The 26,032-nt window shown below is 35.7% G+C and overlaps 1 protein-coding gene across 1 annotated transcript; it reads left to right on the top strand.

The window, feature by feature from the left end:
* The first annotated feature begins 7,719 nt into the window (after window positions 1–7,719).
* Window positions 7,720–8,649, top strand: LOC124960009 (olfactory receptor 4C16-like). The gene has a single exon (XM_047518529.1). It carries the CDS (start codon window positions 7,720–7,722, stop codon window positions 8,647–8,649), a length of 930 nt encoding a protein of 309 aa, XP_047374485.1.
* The last annotated feature ends 17,383 nt before the right edge of the window (window positions 8,650–26,032 follow it).

Genomic DNA, 26,032 nt, shown 5'->3' with positions numbered 1-26,032 from the left:
ATATCTAACTGAAACAATAAAATATAAAGGATTTTTCAAATTAATTCTCTTCTTATAGTGTGGAAGTTACTAAATTATTTCACAAATATTCTCTCTCTCTCTTTCTCTCTCTCTCTCTTTCTCTCTCTCTCTCTTTCTCTCTTTACTTCCCTCCCACCATCCTCCCTCCCTTGCCTTCTTGGTGTATAGATTACATTTCCTAGACTATGGAAATGTATATTATTCTGGAAAGCTGAATATTGGCATATCCTGCAAACTATCAATTACATTCCTAGGAGACATGTTTAAAATGTTTGTAACTGTAGTTCATAGCTGCTAAATATCCAGTGACAGGATATTGGATAAACCTGTGTTGACATGATCACAATGGCATAAGACAACTACAGTGAAAATGATTCTGGAACTACATTCAACAACTTATACAAAACTTCAAAATTTAATCTTGAAAACAAAAGAAATTTCCCCAAATCTGCATACTGCAAGCTCAATTACTTAATATTCAAAGTTATGTAAAACTCAAAAGATATAAATTATGATAAATTATTTTATGAATCAAGATAATTATGTATTAAAAATCATGGTATTGGTTCTGTTTAGGATAAAGTGGGGAAAAAAGAAAAAAGGACCAAATGCAGATTTAATTATGGGTAATATTTTAATTTTTTATGATGGGTAATTAAACTTACAAGTATCCTTTATATTATTTAAGCACATGTGCAAAAGTCAACAATATCAAATAAATAAAATAAAGATTTTAAAATAGTCTGGAAATGACTGATTTCTACAGAGTTAGTTAGCACTGTTTCTTCTGATCATTGGTTGCTCTGCTTCCTCTTGTGCGTCCATATTTGATCAGCCCTTTCTGTGCATGGTAAGAATATAGGTAGAAATTCTGGTCTGTCCTCTCAGAAACTCTATTAATGAGAGAAAAAAGAATGATTTTTTTGTCTTTCCTCAATAACAAACCAAGTATTGAGTTTGCTTCTCTTTTGCTACCAGATTTACAGTCTTGGGGAAATGTTTCTGATTGAGTTATCAGGAGTCATAGTCCCATCCATGGGAGATAATACCACCCAAACCTATATACTGAATATGAACAGGTTGTGGTTTCTTAGAGGAAAATCAGTTTTCATTTATTGAAGAAGAAACTGGACTTCTATTAGGTGTAAACCATCAGGGCTCATTGAGAGAATTTTAATAATTTGTCTTTAGCTATCTCTGTGAAGTAGATTGATTGTATCTATATGTGTTCATTCATTTTTCATTTTTCTTATTGATGGTATATTTGAGCACTACATCATGAAAAATATCACACTCTATTATAGGAACAACCTAACACTTTCAATATCCCATTTTGTGTTGCCCAGTTCTGTTCATTGTGCTTCTAAGTCAAATATCTGAGAGGGATTTCAAGAGGAATATTTGTGGTGTCCCCAAAACTGAGCTCAATTTATGTGCTGCTTTCAAAATTAGTACTCCGACTGCAGAAAGAATCAAAAGAGTTTATTTCATTTACCATGACAGAAGTAGTTATTCTGAAGAAATAATTATAAATTATCATCAAATTTGTTTTAATTTGTTTTATTTGTTTTATTGGTTCATTCACTTTCTAAATAATTGATTATTAATTTTGTACTGTAAATTACAGTTTATAAATGCATACTATGATAAATTTGATGGTGTAAAGCTATTGTTTTATAGTTAACAGAATTTCTGAAGAATTTAAGAAATTCAGTGAGAATTCTTTCCTGATTTTCAGCCATTATGGAACACCGTCCTGTTTTAAAGTTCTCTAGTCACTGATCAGTTTCAGTCAGGATTGCATGGGTGTTTCAGACACTAAAACTTACGTGGTGTTAAGCAGAAAATTCATGTATTTCTTTGTGAGAATCTAGTTATTTAGGTTCCATGTGGCTACATTTATTGTGACTCTTTGAACATGACTCTTGAGCTACTTCATAGATTCTTTTAAATGTTGACCTAACCCTTTATTTCATTGTTGACTCACTTCTCTGATCTCTGTTTCCTTTGAGTGACCTCATTTAATCTCAGAATTTAAAATATCATATACAAAAAATGGTTTCCAAATCAAGTATTTCAATATTGACTTTAAATTCACACTTTTAAAAATACTGCATTGTCTATTAAGCATTTTCACTCATATATCCTGTACAAGCTGAGTTTCAACTTGCCCTCAGTACCTTACTATTAATTCTAAGCACCTCAGCCTGAGATACCAGTATTCAGACATAGGAAAGAGCCTCATCATCATTGCCTTCTAGAACACTCTGGTTTTCTATTCATCCTAATAAAAGCAAAATGTGTATTAAGAGGAAAAAATACAGATTGAGACAATAGCAGGGCTCTCAGTACTGAAGTTACTAAACTTGATCTGAGAGAGCTGCTTAACTTCTGTGAATTTCAGTTGCTCTTGTATGAAATGTTACTGTTAATACCTACCTCATGGAATAGTTATAAAAATTAAAAGATGTAATTTATGTGATAAACACTAAGGCTATTTTATAATAGGTAGTCAATATGTATTTGTTGAAGTAAAATTATCTCAATTAGATTTATTCCATAAGTGTTTTTTCTTTACTGACATGAGTTAGTAAAACAAATGAAATGAGTTTAAAAAAAAACAAATATGAGATCCAGTGCTAACTCAGACCATATATGAGATTCAGTGCTAACTCAGTCCATATGTTATGTATAAACCCGAGGATCCTTAGAAGGACAAGTCTGTAGCCTATAGAATAGAGCCTCTGGTTTGGGGGCCCACACTGCTTTCTTTGGGTGAAAGGTTGCCAATATGCTCCAAGCGTATCACAGGCTTTAGAACAGTTTCCCCGAGACAGGCAATGGCAACTTAGGACTCGGGCGGAAGCAGACCTATTGTTTGGTGAGCTGATTCCCCTTTTGCCAGTGGCACTACTGTTTCTTCTTCCTGTTCTCTATTGACCTCTCCTCCAACACATTCATTATTCTTCTTTCCCTGGTGCCTTTGGTACCTCCCACCCTTCTTCCCATCTGGTTACTGAGCATGAGGAGGATTGTTTTTCTTATAGGCTAAATAGACAAAACAAAAGTTAATTTATGATAGCATTCAAGATGCTTTTCATTAACAATTATGGGAAACTTTAGAAACTTTAAGGAATAATACTTTTTAAGATGGTAATGTATTACATTATTATGTGTTAATAATTTCCTCTGGAGTGAAGAAAGAACTTCTTTTCCTCTTTTAGTATTCTGTGGAAAGGCTACTGTCAAAAGGGGATGGCAGATGCTGCTAATGTAGAAATCCCCTAAATGGTAAGTAACACATTATTTCTGATTTTTTGAGTTGAGAGAGTCATTACCGCAGATTGATTTAATATAATTTAATGCCTTTCCATAGTCTTGTAGCTCTATCATTCCCACATGAGGAATATAGAAAAGAGAAAGAATAACTCTAACTTTTAAAGGTTCACTATTAATGAAGGAAATGAACTTAATGAAATAAAAGCATTAGAATAAAATCCATCCTTTGAACCCAATAAATACTTTGTAGGCATCAGGTAGATAAAAGTCATCATGTTGTGTGGAAAGAGAAGGATGTATTCCATGTGCTAAAGTTCATCATGACTTCCTGCTTCCTGAGATGGCAGAGCACAGAAAAGCTCAAAGGCTTTTTCATGTAAGGCAGGTGGGCAAGATAACTCCTCAGTCAGTGCTGTGGGCACCAGAATCTTGGAAAATGTTATGCCCAATGAACAATTAAAGAGAAGGTCAACAGAGAGGAGCGACCTTACCATGTTTTCTGGGAGAAGCAAACATCTTAATCTCCACTTGATAAAGTTGAATACAGTGCTGTATCTCACAGCATAGAGATATTACTCTGCGTGTTTCTTAAATGACACCATGAGAACATAATTTGTAATAGGTTTACATCTAAGATTTAGTTTGAGACGCTAAATATCAACTCAGAGAATGTTCAGAGCAAACATGAAAATGAGATTAAATACCATATACCCTACCTGGAAGGAATATAGCAATATGACTTTAGTATACTATACAATGCAACATATGATAGCATGATACTTTATTTAAATATCAGTATAAGTTGAAAGTGAGAGAAAATATGCCATAGATGTACTATGAGTGATCCTGAAAATACTTTGGGTAAAATTCTTCCCTTTTCCTCAGTGTTTGTCCCTGCCCAGTTTGTTTAACTTGTCTCTTTATCTACCCTCCTTCCTTCACAGTGCTCCTGTTCTCTCTCTGATAAGACTCATGCCAGATTTGGAAGATGAATAATTAAACATTAATTTCATGACAGTTAAGGCAACCAGATATACAAAGTATAGGTGATGGCATTTAGTTTTTTTTTTTTTTTTGGCATTTAGTTTTTGATGACCTCTGCTTCTCAGCTGGTCATCTCTTGATCAGATAGCAGAAATCATGGGACTGAGTTACACATGGAGGAGCTTGAGGAGAGTGGATTATGTCACTCACTCATTTTGCCTTTGGAAGGATAAAGTAGGGTTTCCACCCTTATCCATCTTTTCTTTATTGCTTTGTTTCACCTGCTGTCCATTAATTATCTCCAACACCAGCACACTGTCTGTTGACTATTGTAGCCACACTAAACTTGGCCAATCTTATTTGGTGAACTAAGGTAAGTACAGAAGTTACTAGAAGATATGTTATATCACGGGTGCTATTTTGTCTCCAGACCTTTGTGACCCATTTTGTGTTTGTTTTGAGCATCTGATGAAAGGTGTTACCACACTCCTCTGGGAATAGGGAGAGAACTGGGCCTCAGTAGCAGGAGAATATGAAAAGTGTCACATCTCTCCTTGCATCCCTTAAGGGATATAGGTCCATAAAACATAACAACAAATTCTTAGAATGTACGATTATTTTGTGAGTGTCAGAATTTGAACACCATTTATAGAATGTAGTACTGTGCAGATCACAACTTCTACTTTAGGTTGTATGGAGAATTCACCATGTTCTTTGGCTCTCAGACCTTTAAAAACAATTAGAATAATACTTTTCTCTACCACACATAGTGCTTAGAAAGTTGCAGTAAATTAATGATGTGAAGATGTTGTTTTATCAGTAGAGTACTAAAATAATCAGACATATTACATTTTAAAAGGTAAGAATATTCAATTTGGAAACATTTAATGAGCACCGACTTATGCAAGACATTGGCTTGCAAGATATTGACTTTGATACAGTGGAGATAAAATGGTGAGAACTCATAGATTTATAGTATACTCATTCCAGGAAGCAGATGCATATACATAATCATGTGTGACAAAAAGGAGATATGAATAAAAGCCTTAAAGAGCAGAAAATTTTTTCTTTATCACATGGCCACCATTGAAGGAAGATTTTCTACAGTTGAATCTTGAAAATTCAACATGGTGGAAATAGTTAGAAATAGAGTTCAGAAAAGAAAGATGGCTATTGATTATTCATTACACTATTGATTACATATATGATAAAGATCTACAACTTTTATCAAATTAATTAAATCATGTGTATTTATGATTCTTAATTAATCTTAAAAATCCATAACTAATGGTATAAGGTAAATAAGCTTGTTCTAGCAATTTATAGTCTAATGGGATTGATAACAAATAAACCAAAACCTACCTCAAAGGAGTGGCTAAAATGATGGACCACTGGAGGTTCAAAAGTCTCTTAACGTTTTTATTCCCCCAAGCCTACCACATTTTCGAGTGCAACCATTTCATGATGGAATCCTCTTCCAAATGAATACAGGAAAGAATTAGCTTCTTGTGATGATTATCACAGCACAAGAGTAATGATCAACTAGAACTTTTACTGTTTAAGGTCCTTTCCAAGGAGCATAGAGTCAAAAGTGGATACTTTGACTTGATTTTTGACATTTCAAGTCTATTGAGAAGGAGAAAATTTATCAAGACACAAGAAGAATACCTGCAAGGATAATTTTGTGTCTACTTTCTCTATCATATCCCATGCTCTGGCCAACTCACAACTCTGCACACAACATACAGACAGGATGGAAGAGAATAGGGAGGAACATAATGGACCGAGTGTGTCTTCTAGATTGCATTTGAATAACTTGCACTTCTGTTTATGTTTGTTCTTCCTTATATGAGTCTTCTAAGATCATCTTCCCAAGAAGGTTCCAGAGAAAAGGTTTTGAAAGTGAAACCTATGACAATATTATTGCTCACATTAAAATAAATTTTCATTGAAAGAAGTGCCGTTTCAAAATTGAATAATCATTGATTTTTGCAGGAGAGAACAAACTGAAGTTGTCAGGTAGTATCTACCATTCCTCTTCTCTAAAACAACATATCCTTCCCTTTTCTGGATTTCTGCTCTATTCCAAGAACATGGAAGGTTCAGAGTGGATAATAAAATCTCTACTGGGCATTATTACAAACATGATCTGATCCTACATCAGCTGCCTGGTGATGTTCTTCCAAACCATTCCAGTTCAAAACTTCATATGCTAAAAACTTGAATTGGGACAATATGAGCATTGGAGTAGTCATGTGGTCCACTACCCTCTCATTTAAATGTAATCAAGACTCAAATGCTTAAAGCAGTGTTTCTGATAAAATAGAAGAAAATTAAAAATGGGGTATATTTAAGATATTACCAACTATCAAATAATTTTCATATATGTTAATTACTATATATCAAGTAGCAAATATTTTAAGGCACAATAAAGAGAGAGATTATTTAGAGATTGTGTTTACTTTTATCTTTTTCAGTTGGAGTACCTGGGAGAGAAAGTGCAAAGAGTAGAAAATATTATCCATTCATCAATAATGTTTTTATAAGTATGCATAATGATATATAAAATATGTAACAAATTAAATACTTATAGGTGACAGTGATGTGTGACTTCATATTTCTATCATGAAACTCAAAGGTAATCAGATATACTAATAAGTATTGAGTGATACATACATAAAACATGGGTTCTAATGTTGACTGACAATGAAAAAAATGAAGTCAATATTAAATTGATCCCTACCTCTTAATTTTACATTAATTGAATTGGCAAAATATTGATCAGAATCATGTCAAAGCTAAACAGCATTTGTATTTGAAGATGATTATGGAAAGATATCACATGCAAAAGAATATTTGAGACTCATAATCAATGAAGTAATTATTAAAATTGAGGAACTTGTGTTGAAGTGACTTATTAGGAAACCATAGACAACTGGCCATGGTAGTGCGTGCCTGCATCCCAGAGACTCTGGAGGTTTGGACGGGAAGATCACAAGTTTGAGGCCAGGCTCAGCAACTTAGTTAGACCCTCAACAAGTTAATGAGACCCTGTCTCAAAATGTAAAAGAAGTTTTGGGATGCAGCTTAGTGGAAAAACAAAAGGAAGAAGAAAGAAAGAAAGAATAAAAAGAAAGAAAGAAAGAAAGAGAGAAAAGGAGGGAGGGAGGGAGGGAAAAGAAAGGAAGGGAAGGAAAAAAGGGAAGGGTAGGGAAGGAAAACAAGAAAGAAAGGAAGGAAGGAAGGAAGGAAGAAAGGAAGGAAGGAAGGGAGGAAGGGAGGAAGTGAGAGAGGGAAGAAGAAAAGTGTCCCTGATGTGAAATACATATTTTGTTTTATATATTTCATAATATCACTTAGAACATCATTAATTAATTCCTTTATATTTGCAGATAAACCCTTTCACTTTCATCCCTTTTCTTCATTCATGAAATCATGCAACTGAACAATGTGACTGAGTTCATACTACTTGGGTTGACCCAGGATCCATTTAGGAAGAAAATAGTATTTGTCATATTTTTGCTTTTCTATTTGGGGATGTTGGTGGGTAACTTGCTGATTATCACCACCATCAAGACCAGTCGGGCACTCGGCAGTCCAATGTACTTCTTCCTTTTCCATTTATCCTTATCTGATACCTGCTTCTCTACTTCCATAGCTCCTAGAACACTTGTGGATTCCCTTTCAAAGAAGACCACTATTTCTTTCAGTGAGTGCATAATCCAAGTCTTTACATTTCATTTCTTTGGCTGCCTTGAGATCTTCATTCTCATCCTCATGGCCATTGATCGCTATGTGGCCATCTGCAAGCCCCTGCACTACATGACCATCATGAGCCACCGGGTCTGTAGTGTGTTGGTGGCTGTGGCCTGGGTGGGGTCCTGTGTGCATTCTTTAGTTCAGATTTTTCTTGCCTTGCGTTTGCCTTTCTGTGGTCCCAATGAAATCGATCACTACTTCTGTGACTTGGAACCCTTGTTGAAGCTCGCCTGTACAGACACATATGTGACCAACCTACTCCTGGTGTCCAACAGCGGGGCCATTTGTACAGTGAGTTTTGTCATGCTGATGTTCTCCTACATCATCATCTTGCATTCTCTGAGAAACCACAGCATGGAAGGGAGGAGAAAGGCCCTCTCCACCTGCATCTCTCACATCATTGTGGTCATCTTGTTCTTTGGCCCTTGCATATTTATATACACAAGACCTGCAACCACCTTCCCCATGGATAAGATGATTGCTGTGTTTTATACCATCGGAACACCTTTGCTCAACCCTCTGATTTACACACTGAGGAATGCAGAAGTGAAAAATGCCATGAGGAAGTTGTGGAGCAAGAAATTGATCTCCGATGACAACAGATGAATATCACTGTATTTTGTATTGACCTGGAAGAAGTACACAGAGAATATTATCTTTTTATTGTTTGCTTAATATACTAAAATCTTAGCTCCTGTAGTTTAGTTCTTTCTGTAAAGCAGAGAGTGTACACACAGATACTAATGTTTCATGTAGAGGGAGGGGCATCTTGAGGTACAGACACTTGACCTATTGTCTCTGATGTTGCTGATTGCTCAGTCTCTGTTCTTCTAAACCAGCTTGTATCACTCATGGTTTTGGTCTGTGTGTTCATTGCCTTCCTTAATGTGGAGTTGTCTGATAATGTTACCCTTCTGTGTAACCAAAGCTTAGATCCAGAATTTGGCATGTTTTTTCCCTCCCAATGAGCGTTTCTTTCATTAGATGCTTTGGTGTCATCAGGCCTAATCAACCTACTTGTTCTTCCTGACTCAGTGAAAATTATCAAATTCAAATAATTGTTGAGGTTTCCTATCATAAGGGACAGTATATATATTTTGGGTAGACTCCCTTCCAATTTTAGGACACATTCTGAAATCTTATGTGTGTTTACCTAGATCCTTCTAAGACAGTGATGGAAAGTGGAGAGAAAATTCATTCTTCTGAAAGGGTCCTTCATCTTAGGAGTGCTCTGTTCTTTTGTTGGGGTTGTATTCATGTAATGATTCTTTTTGTAAAATTTACTTTTGCACATAATTTTCTTCCTTCTAAATTTGGGAGAGTATTAAGATTTCTTTTGCATCATCATGATTATAACACTTTGTTTATAATAAATGGCAATTGCAAATTGTAGCACATAACATTCCAATTATAGTAGAAATATGTACAAGGGCTAGAAATGAAGAGTGCAATGAACTGATGGTAGCAAATTTGGAAATATTATAAGATTAGTATTAGTCATGGTGCCCCACAGCTATAATCCCAGTGGCTCAGGAGGCTGAGGCAGGAGGATCCCATGTTCAAAGCAGCCTCAGCAAGGTAGTGAGGCTCTAAGCAGTTGGCAACACCCTGTTGCTTAATAATATATTAAAAAGGGATGGCGATATAGGTCAGTGATTGAGTTCCTGGGTTTAATCCCCAGTATCAAGAAAACTTAAAGAAGGAAAATATTACAATATGAGACAAAAATGTGATAACCCTTGAGAATAACTTTAGGCTTTGAAACAGAAATAGTTATATTACATTTATTAAATATTTGGTGAGTTATCAGTATGACACAAAAGTGTAACTTTACCAGGCAAGAAGGAAATATATGGATGACAATTATGTTACTGTATCAGAGAGAGATATCACCTTTTATCATTATCTATTAACACCTCATTCTCTAATAACATAAACTCTAAAAATCTTTGAATTTCAGTTTATTTCATGTGTGTATCTATCCACATAAAACATTAAACACAAGTACTTTTATCTACCAGAGATGTCCATTTCCATTTATAAATTCCTAAATCATATTAAGGTTATACAATTTTTACCAATTTGTTACAGAAATGTCAGAATTTCTTCTTTTCTTTTTTCTTCTGTATTTAGTGACTTTCTTTTTAAATGTTTTTAGTGGTGCATTATCACTATATATAAGAGTGGGTTCCTTTTGACAAAATCATAATGCATGAAATATAATCTGTTCCACCTCAGTGCCCAGGATTTCCTTCTTTATCTTGAGAAAATGATCATCATTTCTGTGTCTGAGATGGAAAAGCTATAGATTCTTCAATGGACTGTAGTAACAGGTCCACAACCTGTTTTTTAGATTGTGTCAATTTCAATGTGAAATCGGTCTCTCTAGTTTATCATTGTGCAGCATCAGTCACAATTTGGCTGTGCTGTTGTAGGATTTGTACCATAGGAGATTCCCATTAAGAGTTATACCTGAAAACTTCTTTACTTAAGACAAGGAAAATATGAAAACGATGAATATGGAATTTAAGTGACTTCCCAGATATACCCCATCTAATGTCTTTTGGAATTGTATTCCACACAGAGATCCCATGTTAATTGTCATGTTTGTCCCTCTACAAACATATTGTACTACAAACAAGTTCAGTATTTATAATAAAGATGCAAAGAAGATTGAATGTGCAACTTCAATCGATATTTTGATTGAAATTAGTGTTCTGATAGGGAATAATGAGAATCTGAGGGTTAAAGTAAAAGCATGAATGCAGGGAAGGGTAAGAACTGTGACCTGATAATGTATCTTCTATCCTCTGGATGAAAGAATAGTAGTAGGCTCTTCTCCCTCAAAGGAGAAAAAATAGTCTTCCCTTGCTTAGAAAATGTTATTGCCTTATGGAAGAATGTGTCACACAGTATTTACTCTTTTTCCAAACTTCCTCTTATGCCCCTTTTTGCTTCCAAACAGTACCAGGAAAAGTCTCAGGAAAGTCAAACAGGAAAGTACAACCTTGCTCTAGGAGAAAGTGACACGTTCACGAACATTGTAGGAATTAGCCAATATGTCCTGATTTGAACCAGAAGAGAGCTTCAGCATGGGAATGTATCTTGAAAGTGTTAACACAGATTGACCAAATAATTTTTTTATATTGAGGTACTCACTCATGACTTGAGATTGGTTATTGACCAAGAAAAAGTGATGTGTTCAAACACTGATCCCCAGTACTTCAGAATGTGACCACATTTAGAGAGAGGGTATTTACATAGGTAAACAGATTAAAAATGAAATAGTTATGGTGAATTCTAATATAATATGGCTGGAGTTGTTACAAAAATGCAAATTTGGGCATAGGAAGAATGTCATATGGAGACGAAGGCAGTGGATTTCTTATGTTATTGTTCTGTGGGCTGGAAGTCTTACACAGAACTCACTGGACTAAAGTCAAAGTCTCAGGAGGGTTATGTCCTTCCAGAAGTACTAGGAACTAAGCCATTTCCTTGGATTTTCCAGTTTTAAGTGGTGACAACATTCCTTGCTTTGAGGTATGGGAGTGCTAGGCTGCAGCTTGTGGCCTCCTAACTTCATCTCCAGAGTAAACATGTTGCATCTGTTTGACTCTCCTCCCATTCTCAAGCTTCCCTCTCTCTTCTTTCCTTTCTCTTTCTTTCACTTTCTCTTTTCTTCTTTGGAAAAAAAGGGAAAAGAAGTTTACTGCTTTGTTAGCAAATGAGAAACACAGGGGACTGATGTCTTCCTGTTCCAGAGGCTGTGACTCTGCCTATCAGAGGGAGTGGAAAAAAAAAAAAGGTGATTTGAAGGCTATCTCTCATGTTTTCAGTTGCAGTTGTAATTAATTCACTTGTTACTATGAGAGACAGTCATTTCTGAGATCTTGTGGTGCCATTCCCAAGTCTGAATTACTTCATTCCTTTGGTGGGTATGTGCTCAAGGACAGATAACTCTGTCTAGGATGGGGAAGAAAGATAATCGTGTTCCTCCAGAGATGAAGGAGGGGTAGGGAGAGAGGATGAGAAAGAAACTTGTATTTTTAAAAATACGTAGCTGTGAAAGAGAAGCAAGGGTTATATTCAAAGCATAAGGTGGACCAATTTTACATTTCCCCACTCTCGATTTCTACATTCCAGCTCTATGGAAAAATGGGTGATGACATCTTCAAGCTGCTTCCTGCTGAGAAAGGGCAAAGTTGGGTAAAGTGACACAAAGTCCTTTTTCTCCATCCAGTGAAAAAGGGTATGGAGAGCTAGGGCTATTTAGCATGGGGGCAGTCCAGGGTCCATGGTGGCAGTTGTGGGTGACTGGACAAGGCATACATCAGGCAGAAATCATGCTACAACAATAGTAAACAAGGCAACAACACATTCCTTTTCTTTTTGTAAACAATTAGCACAAAAGCAATTAGTATTTCAGCTAGCCTCTGAAAGCCATGAAGATAATAACTCATAATATATCAGTGAAAAACAGATAAAGTTTATGTAGGAGGTTAGGAATATTTGTAGGTCTATGTGCAGGCTGAAATTGACTCATGAAGTTCTTCTTTCACTTATGTGACTCTCCCTGTTAGATTGACCCTACCAGACACTGTGGGAAAATCTCACTTTTGGGTTAATGAAGTAGGAAACAAATTTCATCTGTAACTTTATTTTCCACTGTCATGTGAACTAATATATTCATAGCTTCCAGGAATTAGACCAGGGACATCTTTGGGACTATAATTTTGCTTAGTCTAGTAATCCCACTAAATGAAATGAATATTCTTGGGTTCTCTGACATAGTGCTGAGAAACAGATTATAAGAGCAGAGTTGTGAGAATGCGAACAGCTAAGACCAAAAACCCCACAAACTGACTGTTTTCCTGAAGGGTCCTCTGGACTCTCCCTTATAAAATGAAATGCACTGATTAAAGAATCTCAAACTTTTTGAGAAGCTTGGTGGGAATAAAAATGATGATACTTATGTATAACTTTGCTCTGTACTATGAACGGGACTGATGGCATTCCAGGAGAGCAGGTGCAGAAGGTTTGAACCTGCTAGAGGTAAGGTGGGTATGATCATAGCAATGACAGAAAGACTGAAATGCAATCAAGTGCCTTTTCCTGTCAGATTCTATGGTAATAGTAAGTAAATCATACTATTTTTAGGGGCAACAATGATTAGATACAATGGTTAGACACAACGGTTTATGAATTAAATGGATTTTCAGACCTAGAGTCCAATAATTGAATGGTAGGCTGAGTCAACTTGAGTAAGGTCTACTTCACTGAAAACATGTAAATATTCTTTTGATCCTTTCCTTACAAGACCTGTACAGTCACTGTCACTTTTATGATAGGGAAAAGGAAATACTAAGATTTATGAGAGACTGTAAGTTATGGGTTCAGAACTGACAATGCTATCAGGGGACCCAAAATATTATCATTTTTCTCTCTGTTTGGAGTAAGAAACTGTGATGGAGGTAACAAAGATTTGACCCAAACACATTCTCCAATCTGGTGAATGAGTTCTGGGCTTAGTTTAGTTTCACTGTAACACAGGTTTGTTTTCCCTCTTTGAATTTATTTAAAAGTGAACTCAATTCTTATTCCTAAGGCATCCCTTAATCTCCATAAAAGATAGTCACTTTGAAGTGATTTTTCATCCTGGAAGATATTGCTGACACCAGTGACACTATCACAGAAGTGAAAAATGAAGAGGCAATAATCTTTGTCTGATCCCTGCTATGATCAGTTGTCATGAGGTGGTTGATGTTGTGTCTCAATCACAGATCCTTAATCTTTGTTTCTACCTTTTATATGGTCACAGAACTTTTGGCACAATGTGAATGCATATTCCTCAATCTTCATAAAAAGTGGGGATAAGAGCAGTATCTTTGTACATAGCAAGTACAAAAATATACAGGCACTGACAAGAAATACCAGGAGAGGTTGCAACTTGAAGTACCCATTAGGAACTGGATGTAGTAGGATTCAACAAATCTTATCTTTGAGGGTTAATCAGTATGACTGTTAAGAACTCTATGTATCTAAGCAAATCATAATGCAATAGTAATTCATGGATGAATAAGTGGTTCTGAGTCTCATATTCACTCTGTTGAATCTGTGTCTCTCTCTGGCTTACACAGATGGCCTCATAGAGAATACTCTGTGACCAATCGACAGAAGGAAAAAAGGATACTTGTTTGATTTACAGAAAAAATCACCACAATATATTGATGTTAATCTATAAAGAACAGTGATGAATCATACTCTGGCTCATTGGCAGTGTTGAAGGTAAATAAGCCTAGATTGCAACTGCAGCCCAAGAAGAACATAACAACTAATGGATTGAACTTTTGAGATAGTTTTCAGTAACCCTGTAAGCACAAAATGATGGATGCAGATCTGAACATTCAGAGAAGCCCTTTATTCATTTGTGGACTTGGGTACTGTAGGGGCTCATTTTCTCGATGTGGAAATGGTCATTGGTTATAGAGAGGATTTTAGTTTTATAGGGTACAATGAGGGTAATAGATATGGAGAAAGAGAAATTCCCAAGATAATGAGACCTGATAAAAAGGGAGTAGAACTGAAGGTTATGCATTGACAACTTTCGTTTCCCATGACCAATGTTTTCCAGACGCTGGTTGCAGGCAGAGAGGAGGTGTCTTATCACCCGTAAAAGAAACAGTCTCCAGGAGGCATTCATCTCCTCCAAAGTAAAACCTTTTCAGACACTGCTCACAATCTTGACCAAAAAAACTCAAATTCCTGAATGTCCAAGGAAACTGATATGCACACTTGATGACCCCCCAAATAACCTATATAAATCCAGTCCCTTTCTTTGTTCAGTGGACTCATTTTTTCACCAGGAAATTGAGTTTCACAGGCACCATTTCTTCCCTAAACCCCACTGAATAAAAAGCTGAGATGACTCATGATTTTGTGTCCTTCCCAGTCTTTTTGTCCTAACAGAGGATGGTTTAGTCATTGGAAACCATGGGCATGCCAATGAGACAGTCAAGGACTAGTTGTACAGTTTAAAACTTTAACTCAGGGAGGCAATTGTAAAAAGGTTGAAACTCATTTTTACCTGGAGAGATAGGAGACCAGATCTGGAGGGATGAGTAATTAAATCTGGTCCATTGTTTTCTTTCTCTGGGATTCATTGTTTCCCAGAGTTTTGATATTTACTGTGCTTCCATTTAGGACTAATTTGCAATAGTGGAAGGTCACTGTTCAGAACCTGGCATCTGCCCCCTTCCTTCAGGGCCCATTGTTTTTGGGAAAGGATTTACTGGGAGAAATTAATGCTTGGCTAACTTTACCTCCCTCCTCCTGAGCTGCACCCTCTCTTCATTTTTTTCTGGGGTGCTGTTTTGTAGGACTATTATTTTCCATAACCCTTCAAACCCCAAAAGACAAGTAACCCAAACCAAATGAAATGCTGCTAAGGATAAGAGAGAAATTTAGAATGAGTGGTGGAGGTGGGAATTCTTCTGTATCATCTATGGTACTGAGATTCACTATGATGGTAAGGAACATATCCTAGATTAAGTTCTTCTTTAGGTCTCATTTGGAAAAAAAAATGACTGATCACTATCTAAAGGTATTCTGAGTTACTATCTCCCAAACATTTGGCCACCTGCTCAACTGCAACATTGAATATCCACATTCATCTCATCTTCTCACACTGCCAGCAGCTTTAACCTTCCCTGAAAGAGAACTTTCTCTTGTGGTCTCCATTGTATATTCTATGGTAAGAACACTCAGGTTCAGAGTGCTCAGACCATGGAACTTCGTTTATAAGTGCTGTTATAGGAACACAGTCAAGGTGTTTACTCTATAAAAAGAGAAAGTTATAGAATAACATCATTCCCTTCGGTGAATATAAGCACCCTATGAAATAGCAAGTATATGTAGATATTGGCATAAGCTTATTTACATTTTAAAAGATTATTTTTTTTAACTTTAAGTTGTAGATGGACATGATACTTTAACTTCTTTATTTTATTTATTTATGTCATGCTGATGATTGAACTCAGTGCCTTATGCATGCAAAGTAAGCACTCTACCACTAAGCTATGACACCAGTCCATAAGCCTATTTTAAATTGAGAAATCCTAAGAAGTTAAGAAAGAATATCTTTTAAAGAGAGGATGGGGAAAATATGATTATATTGCTTTTCATTTGGCACATTTTTGAAAGGCTTGAATTTTCAAAATCTATGCATGTTTTTAGTAGGTAGTAATGAGCAGTGGAATGCAAACCAATAATATAGCAGGGTCACAGGATTTCTTTAAACTGCTTTTACAGATAATGAGTGATTGAGCGACTTATAGAAAAATAATATTTATACTAACCCTGAGAAAGAACAGTGAGAAACAAAAGGGGCAATTGAGAAACATGTCAAGAAGGAAAGACCAATGCATTGGGCTGACTCCTGACAGAGTCTAACTGGGGTCATTGTAGTGTGTGGATTTATGGCCATAAGTTTCTTCATGTATCTCAAAAGGAAAAGTTCTTTAATAGTTCAGGTGCACCAAGATGAAGTTTGCTTGGCCACTGACCCAGAACTCACATGAATATAGGATTGACTTGTAGAAGAAGCACTCTTAAATAGGATGCTCACCATGACAGTTCCCAGAGGACCAGCAGGGGTCAAAAACTCACTGGCCCAATATAGAGGAGGAGATAAACATCTATGGTAAAGACTACAGAAGGTGGAACCCAGTTCTCCTGACAAACAGCAAACAGCAGTAAACTTAGAAGCAGCACTGTTTCCTTTGTGGTACTCTGCTGGGAGACTACCAGTCTCTTGAGTGTTCTTTGCTTGAGACTTACTTTACTTTCACTTTACTGTCAGACTTGAAATTGAATTTTCTTTCACTTGGACACAAGAAGAGAAGTTTGGAGCTTCAGTTCCCCATTTTTCTATGATAATGTGATCCTTTATATGACATTAAGTGCCTTATTAGTCTCTTCTTTTTATTTCATTGTGCTACAAAAAAGGAAACTATAAATGTGTACTTTAGGAATTGGAATATCTGTTAAACATGATGAACTATCCACAAAAAATGCCTTTCCTCTGCCTTCTAAATTTTCATTAAAATGAGTTTAAAATAGAAATTGATGTGTTAATCCACAATGACAAAAGGAACCAGAGAGAGAGTTCCAGTTGGTGAAAGATTTTCACTCATTTTTGGAAACATAGAAGTGACTGAGATAGTGAACCTACCAGGGTGGAGGAAGTCACAGCCATCTGAGCAGGGTAGAGAAAAACAGCAACCTGATTCATTTGAAAAACTCCTGACGTGCTCAACACTTAGAGCAGAGTAATACAAAATTTAGGGGTGCAGTATGTTGAATCACCTGACATTTATTTTATTTCAGGCCAATTCCTACATGGACAGGTGGCTGCCCCTTGACAATATCCTGAAAAAGATTGAAGATATTTTTCTATATGTGTGTTTGTGTTTGTGTGCCTTCTGCATGCTGAAGAAACACAAATTTTTTAAAAAAATTTTTAGTTGTAGATGGACATAATACATTTATTTTATTTACTTATTATTATTCTTTTTTTTTCTGTGGTGCTGAGGATGGAACTCATGTCTCACCTGTGCTAGGCAAGCACTCTAACACTGGGCTATGGCCTTATCCCACCAATTTGTTTTCTTTAACAAAACCTTCAGTTACTTTAAAGAAAACAGTACAAGAAAAAAAAAAGAGTAAAAGAAAACAGTAACAATTTCAATTTCTACATCTCTTCACTTGGTATTCTTTGCTACAGTTTAGGAGCAAGAAATGTGGCTGCAAGTAAATTATCAGAAAGGCAGCAGCTAAAAACAGCACCTCAGCTCCCTCAGAGGTCAGCTGAGAGAATGGGTGTCTGTGGTAAGTCTCTCTCACTGTTAAGGTCAGAACAAAGTTTTGCAGAGTTGGGCTCTTTTCTGGAGGTTTTGGAGAACCATGACTTCTAAGTTCATTCAGGTTGTTGGCAGATTCAGTTCCACAGTATTTAAGGACTGAGGAGCAAATTGTCTCAATGGCTGTCATTAGGGTTCATTCTTATGATAAATATTAAGTATTTATCATAATTTAATAATCACATTAGAAAACCCAAACTCCTAGAGCTACTTGCTTGTGAGTTCTGCATCTTCTAAGGGAGAAAAGGTGTAGTGCATCCTTTTGTACATTGAATTTCTCTGACTTTCTGTTATTCTCTTACCAGGCAGGAAAAAAAAATATCAATTTTTAAAAGAGCTTAAGTAATGTGATAATGTCCAACCATATAACTTAAACACCAATTCCTCATCTTTGTCACATTTTTAAAAATTTTTTCAATTTGTTCTAATTTGTTGTACATGACAAATAGAATGCATTCATACATTTTGATAAATCATACATTAATGAAATATAATTTCTTATTTTTCTCATTATATATATTGTAGGATCACATCAGTCATGTACATGAAGTAATCATGTCTGCTTCATCCTACTATCCTTCCTACCCCCATCCCCTTTCCCTCTCTTCACTCCCCTCTACCTAACCTAAAGTAACTCTATTCTCACCTACTACCCCCTCTTATTATGAATTAGCATCTGTATATCAGAGAAAACATTCAACCTTTGGTTTTTTGGGTTTGGTGTATTTCACTTAGCATGATTTGCTCCAATTCCATTCATTTATGGGCAAATTTCCACTATGAATGGACTCTGTGATTTGGAGGAAAATATGTAACATATCTTCAATATTAGCAAACAGTGTTTGAAAGTCTTGATTTTACTTGAATTCTACCTATATAATTCAAAATTATATATTTAAAATTGACTTTGAAATAGCTCATTATTTCATTATCATATTTTATACTGTAAATTTATAAATATTTCCTATGGATCAACTCTTTATAAAGTGTGACCATTCATAGTTATTGTAGTGGAAACGTAGCTTGTTAACTGCATTGACTTAACTAATTACCTCCTTGTGCTTCTGTGGAAATATTAACAGTGCTATATCATACATGAAATTAAAATACATGTGCTAAAAATAATTTTATAGTTCTTTTAACATGTTCTAGGACATTTTAAAGAATGTTTGAAAAATGTTGTTCCAGGCCCTTCTAGCTTTTAAGGTCTGGATTGAAAAATCTGCTGATATCCGTATTGGCTTCCCCCTGAATGTAATTTGGTTCTTTTCTCTCACAGCCTTTAAAATTCTGTCTTTATTTTGTATGTTAGGTATTTTCATTATAATGTGCCTTGGTGTGGGTCTGTTGTAATTTTGTGTATTTGGAGTCCTATAAGCCTCTTGGACTTGATTTTCCATTTCATTCTTCAGATTTGGGAAATTTTCTGATATTATTTCTTCAAATAGATTGTTCATTCCTTTGGTTTGTTTCTCTAAGCCTTCCTCAATCCCAATAATTCTCAAATTTGGTCTTTTCATGATATCCCATAGTTCTTGGAGATTCTGTTCATGATTTCTCACCATCTTCTCTGTTTGTTCAACTTTGTTTTCGAGGTTAAATATTTTGTCTTCAATATCTGAAGTTCTGTCTTCCAGCTGTTCTATCCTATTGGTTGTGCTTTCTATGGAGTTCTTAATTTGGTTTATTGTTTCCTTCATTTCAAGGATTTCTGTTTGGTTTTTTTTCAATATCTCTAACTCTTTATTGAAATGATCTTTTGCTTCCTGAATTTGCTCTGTTAACTGTTGATTGGTGCGATCGTTCAATGCCTGCATTTGCTCTTTCATCTCATCGTTTGCTTCCCTAATCATTTTAATTATGTACATTCTGAACTCCCTTTCTGTCATTTCTTCTGCCATGCTGTCGTTGGATTTTATTGATGTAACATCTAGATTTGTTTGGGGCATTTTCTTCCCTTGTTTTCTCATATTGTTCAGGGATCAGTGGGTCATTAAGATATTGCAGATTTCCTCTATCAACTTATAATGTCCCTGAAGATTGTTAGTATATCCCCTCTTATCCTTCAGTAGCCTGAAGTCTTGGAGGAGGTTGATAATGCAGAGCTCCACGAAGAAGCTGCCTCTCTAGGGTGGTGACCCTCAGGTGGCGTATATTCCCTGCTAGTGGGCAGAGGTGTCTCCACTTGTTGACCAATGGTCATCCAACGGGGAAGTAGGCTGCGGGCTGAGGCAAGGCCTGTTTGTGCCTATGTCTCTGACTTTACTGTCCCTGTGGGAAAACCTCCCCTGGCCGGGAAGAGTCACTCGGTGTGGACGTCTCGCTAGTCAGTTGCCCTCCTAGAGGTTCCCCTCAATCTACAACTACCCCCTGGGCTGGGCTGTCTTCTTCTGCAACATTTTTCAAGCTCTGAAAGAAAATGGATGCCAACCAAGAATCTTATACCCAGCAAAACTTACCTTCAAATTTGACGATGAAATAAGATCATTCCATGATAAACAAAAGCTAAAAGAATTTACAAAAAGAAAGCCAGCATTACAGAACATTCTCAGCAAAATATTCCATGAGGAAGAGATAAAAAACAAAGAAGCAAATCAGCAAAGGGAGGAATTATCCTAAAGGAACTGTCAAATAAAGGAGGAACCAAGATGTGTCAAAAATTTTAAATATGAACCAAATGACTGGGAATACAAATCATATCTCAATAATAACCCTGAATGTTAATGGCCTGAATTCATCAATCAAAAGACATAGACTGGCAGATTGGATTAAAAAGAAAGATCCAACAATATGTTGCCTGCAAGAGACTCACCTCATAGAAAGAGATACCCATAGACTAAAGGTGAAAGGATGGGGAAAAACATACCATGCACATGGGCTCAGCAAAAAAGCTGGAGTATCCATCCTCATTTCAGATAAAGTGGACTTCAAGCCAATGTTAGTTAGAAGGGATAAAGAAGGACATTTCATACTGCTTAAGGGAACCATAAATCAGCAAGATATAACAATCATAAACATCTATGCCCCAAACAGTGGTTCATCCATATATGTTAAACAAATCCTTCTCAATTTTAGAAACCAAATAGACCATAACACAATAATACTAGGTGATTTTAACACGCCTCTTTCACCACTGGACAGATCTTCCAAACAAAAATTGAACAAAGAAACCATAGATCTCAATAACACAATCAATAATTTAGACTTAACAGACATTTATAGAATATACCATCCAACCAAGAGCGAATACACTTTCTTCTCAGCAGCACATGGATCCTTCTCTAAAATAGACCATATATTATGCCACAAAGCCAATGTCAGCAAATACAAGAAGATAGAGACACTACCTTGTATTCTATCAGATCATAATGGATTGAAGTTACAAATTAATGAAAGAGTAAAAAACAGAAACTACTCCAACACCTGGAGATTAAACAATATGCTACTATATGATGAATGGATAACAGAAGATATTAGGAAGGAAATTAAAAAATTCTTAGAGGTAAACGAGAACAAAGAAACAACATATCAAAATCTCTGGGACACTATGAAAGCGGTACTTAGAGGAAGATTTATTTCATGGAGCGCATTTAATAAAAGAAGTAAAACTCAAAAAATAAATGACCTAACACTACAGCTCAAAGCCCTAGAAAAAGAAGAACAGACCAACACCAAAAGTAGTAGAAGACAGGAAATAGTTAAACTGAGAGCTGAAATCAACGAAATTGAAACGAAAGAAACAATACAAAAAATTGACAAAATAAATAGTTGGTTCTTCGAAAAAATAAACAAAATTGATAAACCTTTAGCCACACTAACAAAGAGAAGACGAGAGAAAACCCAAATCACTAAAATTCGGAATGAACAAGGAAATATCACAACAGACACGACCGAAATACAAAACATAATTAGAAGCTATTTTGAAAATCTATACTCCAACAAAATAGAAAATTTCGAAGACATCAACAGGTTTCTAGAGACATATGAATTGCCTAAACTGAACGAGGAGGACATACACAATTTAAATAGACCAATTTCAAGTAATGAAATAGAAGAAGTCATCAAAAGCCTTCCAACAAAGAAAAGTCCAGGACCAGATGGGTTCTCAGCCGAGTTCTACAAAACTTTTAAAGAAGAACTCATTCCAATACTTCTCAAAGTATTCCAGAAAATAGAAGAGGAGGGAACTCTCCCAAACTCATTCTATGAAGCCAATATTACCCTGATTCCTAAACCAGACAGAGACACATCGAGGAAAGAAAATTTCAGACCAATATCCTTAATGAACATCGACGCAAAAATTCTAAACAAAATTTTAGCAAATCGCATACAAAAACATATTAAAAAGATAGTGCACCATGATCAAGTGGGTTTCATCCCAGGGATGCAAGGTTGGTTCAACATCAGGAAATCAATAAATGTCATTCACCATATCAATAGACTTAAAGTCAAGAATCACATGATTATTTCGATAGATGCAGAAAAAGCATTTGATAAAATACAGCACCCCTTCATGCTCAAAACACTAGAAAAAATAGGGATAGTGGGAACATTCCTTAACATTGTAAAGGCCATCTATGCTAAACCCATGGCTAATATCATTCTTAATGGTGAAAAACTGAAAGCATTCCCTCTAAAAACTGGAACAAGGCAGGGATGCCCTCTTTCACCACTTCTATTCAATATCGTCCTTGAAACTCTAGCCAGAGCAATTAGACAGACCAAAGAAATTAAAGGGATACGAATAGGAAAAGAAGAACTCAAACTATCCCTATTTGCTGATGATATGATTGTATACTTAGAGGAACCAGGAAATTCCACCAGAAAACTTTTAGATCTCATAAGTGAATTCAGTAAAGTAGCGGGATATAAGATCAATGCACATAAATCGAAGGCATTTTTATATATAAGCGATGAATCTTCAGAAAGAGAAATTAGGAAAACTACCCCATTCACAATAGCTTCAAAAAAAATAAAGTATTTGGGAATCAATCTCACAAAAGAGGTGAAAGACCTCTACAATGAGAACTACAGAACACTAAAGAAAGAAATTCAAGAAAACCTTAGAAGATGGAAAGATCTCCCATGTTCTTGGATAGGAAGAATTAATATTGTCAAAATGGCCATACTACCAAAAGTGCTATACAGATTCAATGCAATTCCAATTAAAATCCCAATGATGTACCTTACAGAAATAGAGCAAGCAATTATGAAATTCATCTGGAAGAATAAAAAACCCAGAATAGCTAAAGCAATCCTTGGCAGAAAGAGTGAAGCAGGGGGTATCGCAATACCAGATCTTCAACTCTACTACAAAGCAATAGTAACAAAAACGGCATGGTATTGGTACCAAAATAGAAAGGTGGATCAATGGTACAGAATAGAGGACACGGACACAAACCCAAATAAATACAATTTTCTCATACTAGACAAAGGAGCCAAAAATATGCAATGGAGAAAAGATAGCCTCTTCAACAAATGGTGCTGGGAGAATTGGAAATCCATATGCAACAGAATGAAACTAAACCCATATCTCTCACCATGCACAAAACTAAACTCAAAATGGATTAAGGATCTCGGAATCAGACCAGAGACCTCGCATCTTATAGAAGAAAAAGTAGGTCCAGAGCTTCAACATGTCGGCTTAGGACCAGACTTCCTCAACAGGACTCCCATAGCACAAGAAATAAAAGCAAGAATTAATAACTGGGATAGATTCAAACTAAAAAGCTTTCTCTCAGCAAAGGAAACTATCAGCAATGCGAAGAAAGAGCCTACAGAGTGGGAGAAAATCTTTGCCAATCATACTTCAGATAGAGCGCTAATCTCCAGAATCTATAAAGAACTCAAAAAACTCTACACCAAGAATGTAAACAATCCAATTGACAAATGGGCTAAGGAAATGAATAGACACTTCACAGAAGAAGATGTACAAGCAATCAACAAACATATGGAAAAATGTTCAACATCTCTAGTAATAAGAGAAATGCAAATCAAAACCACCCTAAGATTCCATCTCACCCCAATTAGAATGGCAATTATCAAGAATACAACCAACAACAGGTGTTGGCGAGGATGTGGGGAGAAAGGTACACTCTTACATTGCTGGTGGGGCTGCAAATTAGTGCAGCCACTCTGGAAAGCAGTGTGGAGATTCCTTAGAAAACTTGGAATGGAAACACCATTTGACCCAGCTATCCCACTCCTTGGCCTATACCCAAAGGACTTAAAATCAGCATATTACAGAGATACAGCCACATCAATGTTCATAGCTGCTCAGTTCACAATAGCCAGATTGTGGAACCAACCTAGATGTCCTTCAATTGATGAATGGATAAAGAAAATGTGGTATATATATACAATGGAATATTACTCAGCCATAAAGAATGATAAAATTATGGCATTTGCAGGCAAATGGATGAAACTGGAGAATATCATGCTAAGTGAGATAAGCCAATCTCAAAAAACCAAAGGAAGAATGATATCGCTAATAAGTGGATGATGACACATAATGGGGGTGGGAAGGGTTAGTGTTGGGGTTGGAGTTGGGTTTAGGGAGGGGGGCAGGAATAAAGGAAGGAAGGACTATATAGATGGAGGGGAAGGGTGGGAGGGGAGGGGGGGAAGGGAAAAAATGGCAGAATGAATCAAACAACATTACCCTATGTAAATTTATGATTACACAAATGGTATGCCTTTACGCCATGTACAAATAGAAAAACAACATGTATCCCATTTGTTTACAATAAAAAGAAAAAAAAAAAAAAAAAAAAAAAAAAAAAAAAAAAAAAAAAAAAAAAGAATGTTTGAAATTAATAGATAAAAGGCAAGAAGAATAGATCCTAATGTCATTTGATTAATTGTAATTAGAGAAAGGAAGAGAAGAGGAATTTAATTAAAATGAAACACAAAATTTAACTGTGAAAGAAAAATCAAGTGATCTGGAGATGTTTGTCATTGGGAGTTCAATGAAATGACCTGGGGTATGAAATAAGGTTTTAGAGAAGGCAATATAATAAGGAAAAACCTTATGGAAATGGGAATGTTTAAGTTTTATCAGCCATGGTTACAGAAGAGAAAGACAATCAATTCTTACAATGAATATGTAAAGGTTCATTTCCCACATAAGCAGTCCAAGGACTACTTTTTAAAATTATTGTCACCATAAAACCTATCTTAAATATTTAAAATATTAAGTATTTATCATAATTTAATAATCACATTAGAAAACCCAAGCAGCAATGTCATGAGAGTTTATGGTTGCTAATTGTCTAAGAATTACCACAGGGTTTACCAATGGATTTGTACCCAAGACCCTCTGTGCCTTTAAATACCTCTCCCAACTCTATGTGCAGTTTTTTCAGGAGCCTCTATCCCCCTGCATTTAAGGAACTGGTCTTGGATGCCCATTATTGCAAGAAAGAAAGAAAAAGCAAAAGGATCATATGCATTTGATGTGTCTCTTCAGTATTGTGATAAAATTCACATTCTGAGTACACACTGTGAATTTTTAAGATATATTTTTTATTTTGAATATAATTTGAAAACTAGATACAAAGCATGAGTATTTTTTTCACTGCTTTTCTTCTTAAGATATCTACTTCTTACTTGGGGTTAGAATTTAGAATTTTTTCATTTGTTCTTTTGAATTCAAGAATAAAGATATTGCTTTGAACTGATTGGAATTGAATGAAGACAAATGTGAGTTCTTATATTTTCATCTTGTTTTTACATCTTCCTCAGCTTTGCTTTTTCTTGCATGCCTGAGTCTATGTAAAAGTGCTCATTCCAAATAATCACAGCATCTTGTGCCATGATTTTCCTGTTTTTTGAGAACATTTTCCATTTTTCCCCATGGGTAAATATTCTAAAAATATAGCTGGGTGACAACAATTTTTTATAACTTTTAGATTGCTCTAGCTGAAGTCACCATTTTTCATTTTCATGGTTTATCACACAGTTTTAAGGAATCTGTTCTAACAGAAAATTGACAATGAGAATACTGTATCAAAGTCCTAGTTTCAAATTTGGGACTCCTAGATGCTGCAAAGGAGGGTAAGATAAATTATTGA

Source organism: Sciurus carolinensis, chromosome 11 (genome assembly GCF_902686445.1).
Source record: "Sciurus carolinensis chromosome 11, mSciCar1.2, whole genome shotgun sequence".
NCBI classification, from domain to species: Eukaryota; Metazoa; Chordata; class Mammalia; order Rodentia; family Sciuridae; genus Sciurus; species Sciurus carolinensis.
Note: the sequence above shows the minus strand (reverse complement) of the source record. Positions and strands in the feature narration are given on the sequence as shown.

What these genes read in the sequence shown, in the direction of transcription:
- LOC124960009 (XM_047518529.1), top strand. Translation starts at nt 7,720, where the DNA reads ATGCAACTGAACAATGTGACTGAGTTCATACTACTTGGGTTGACCCAG.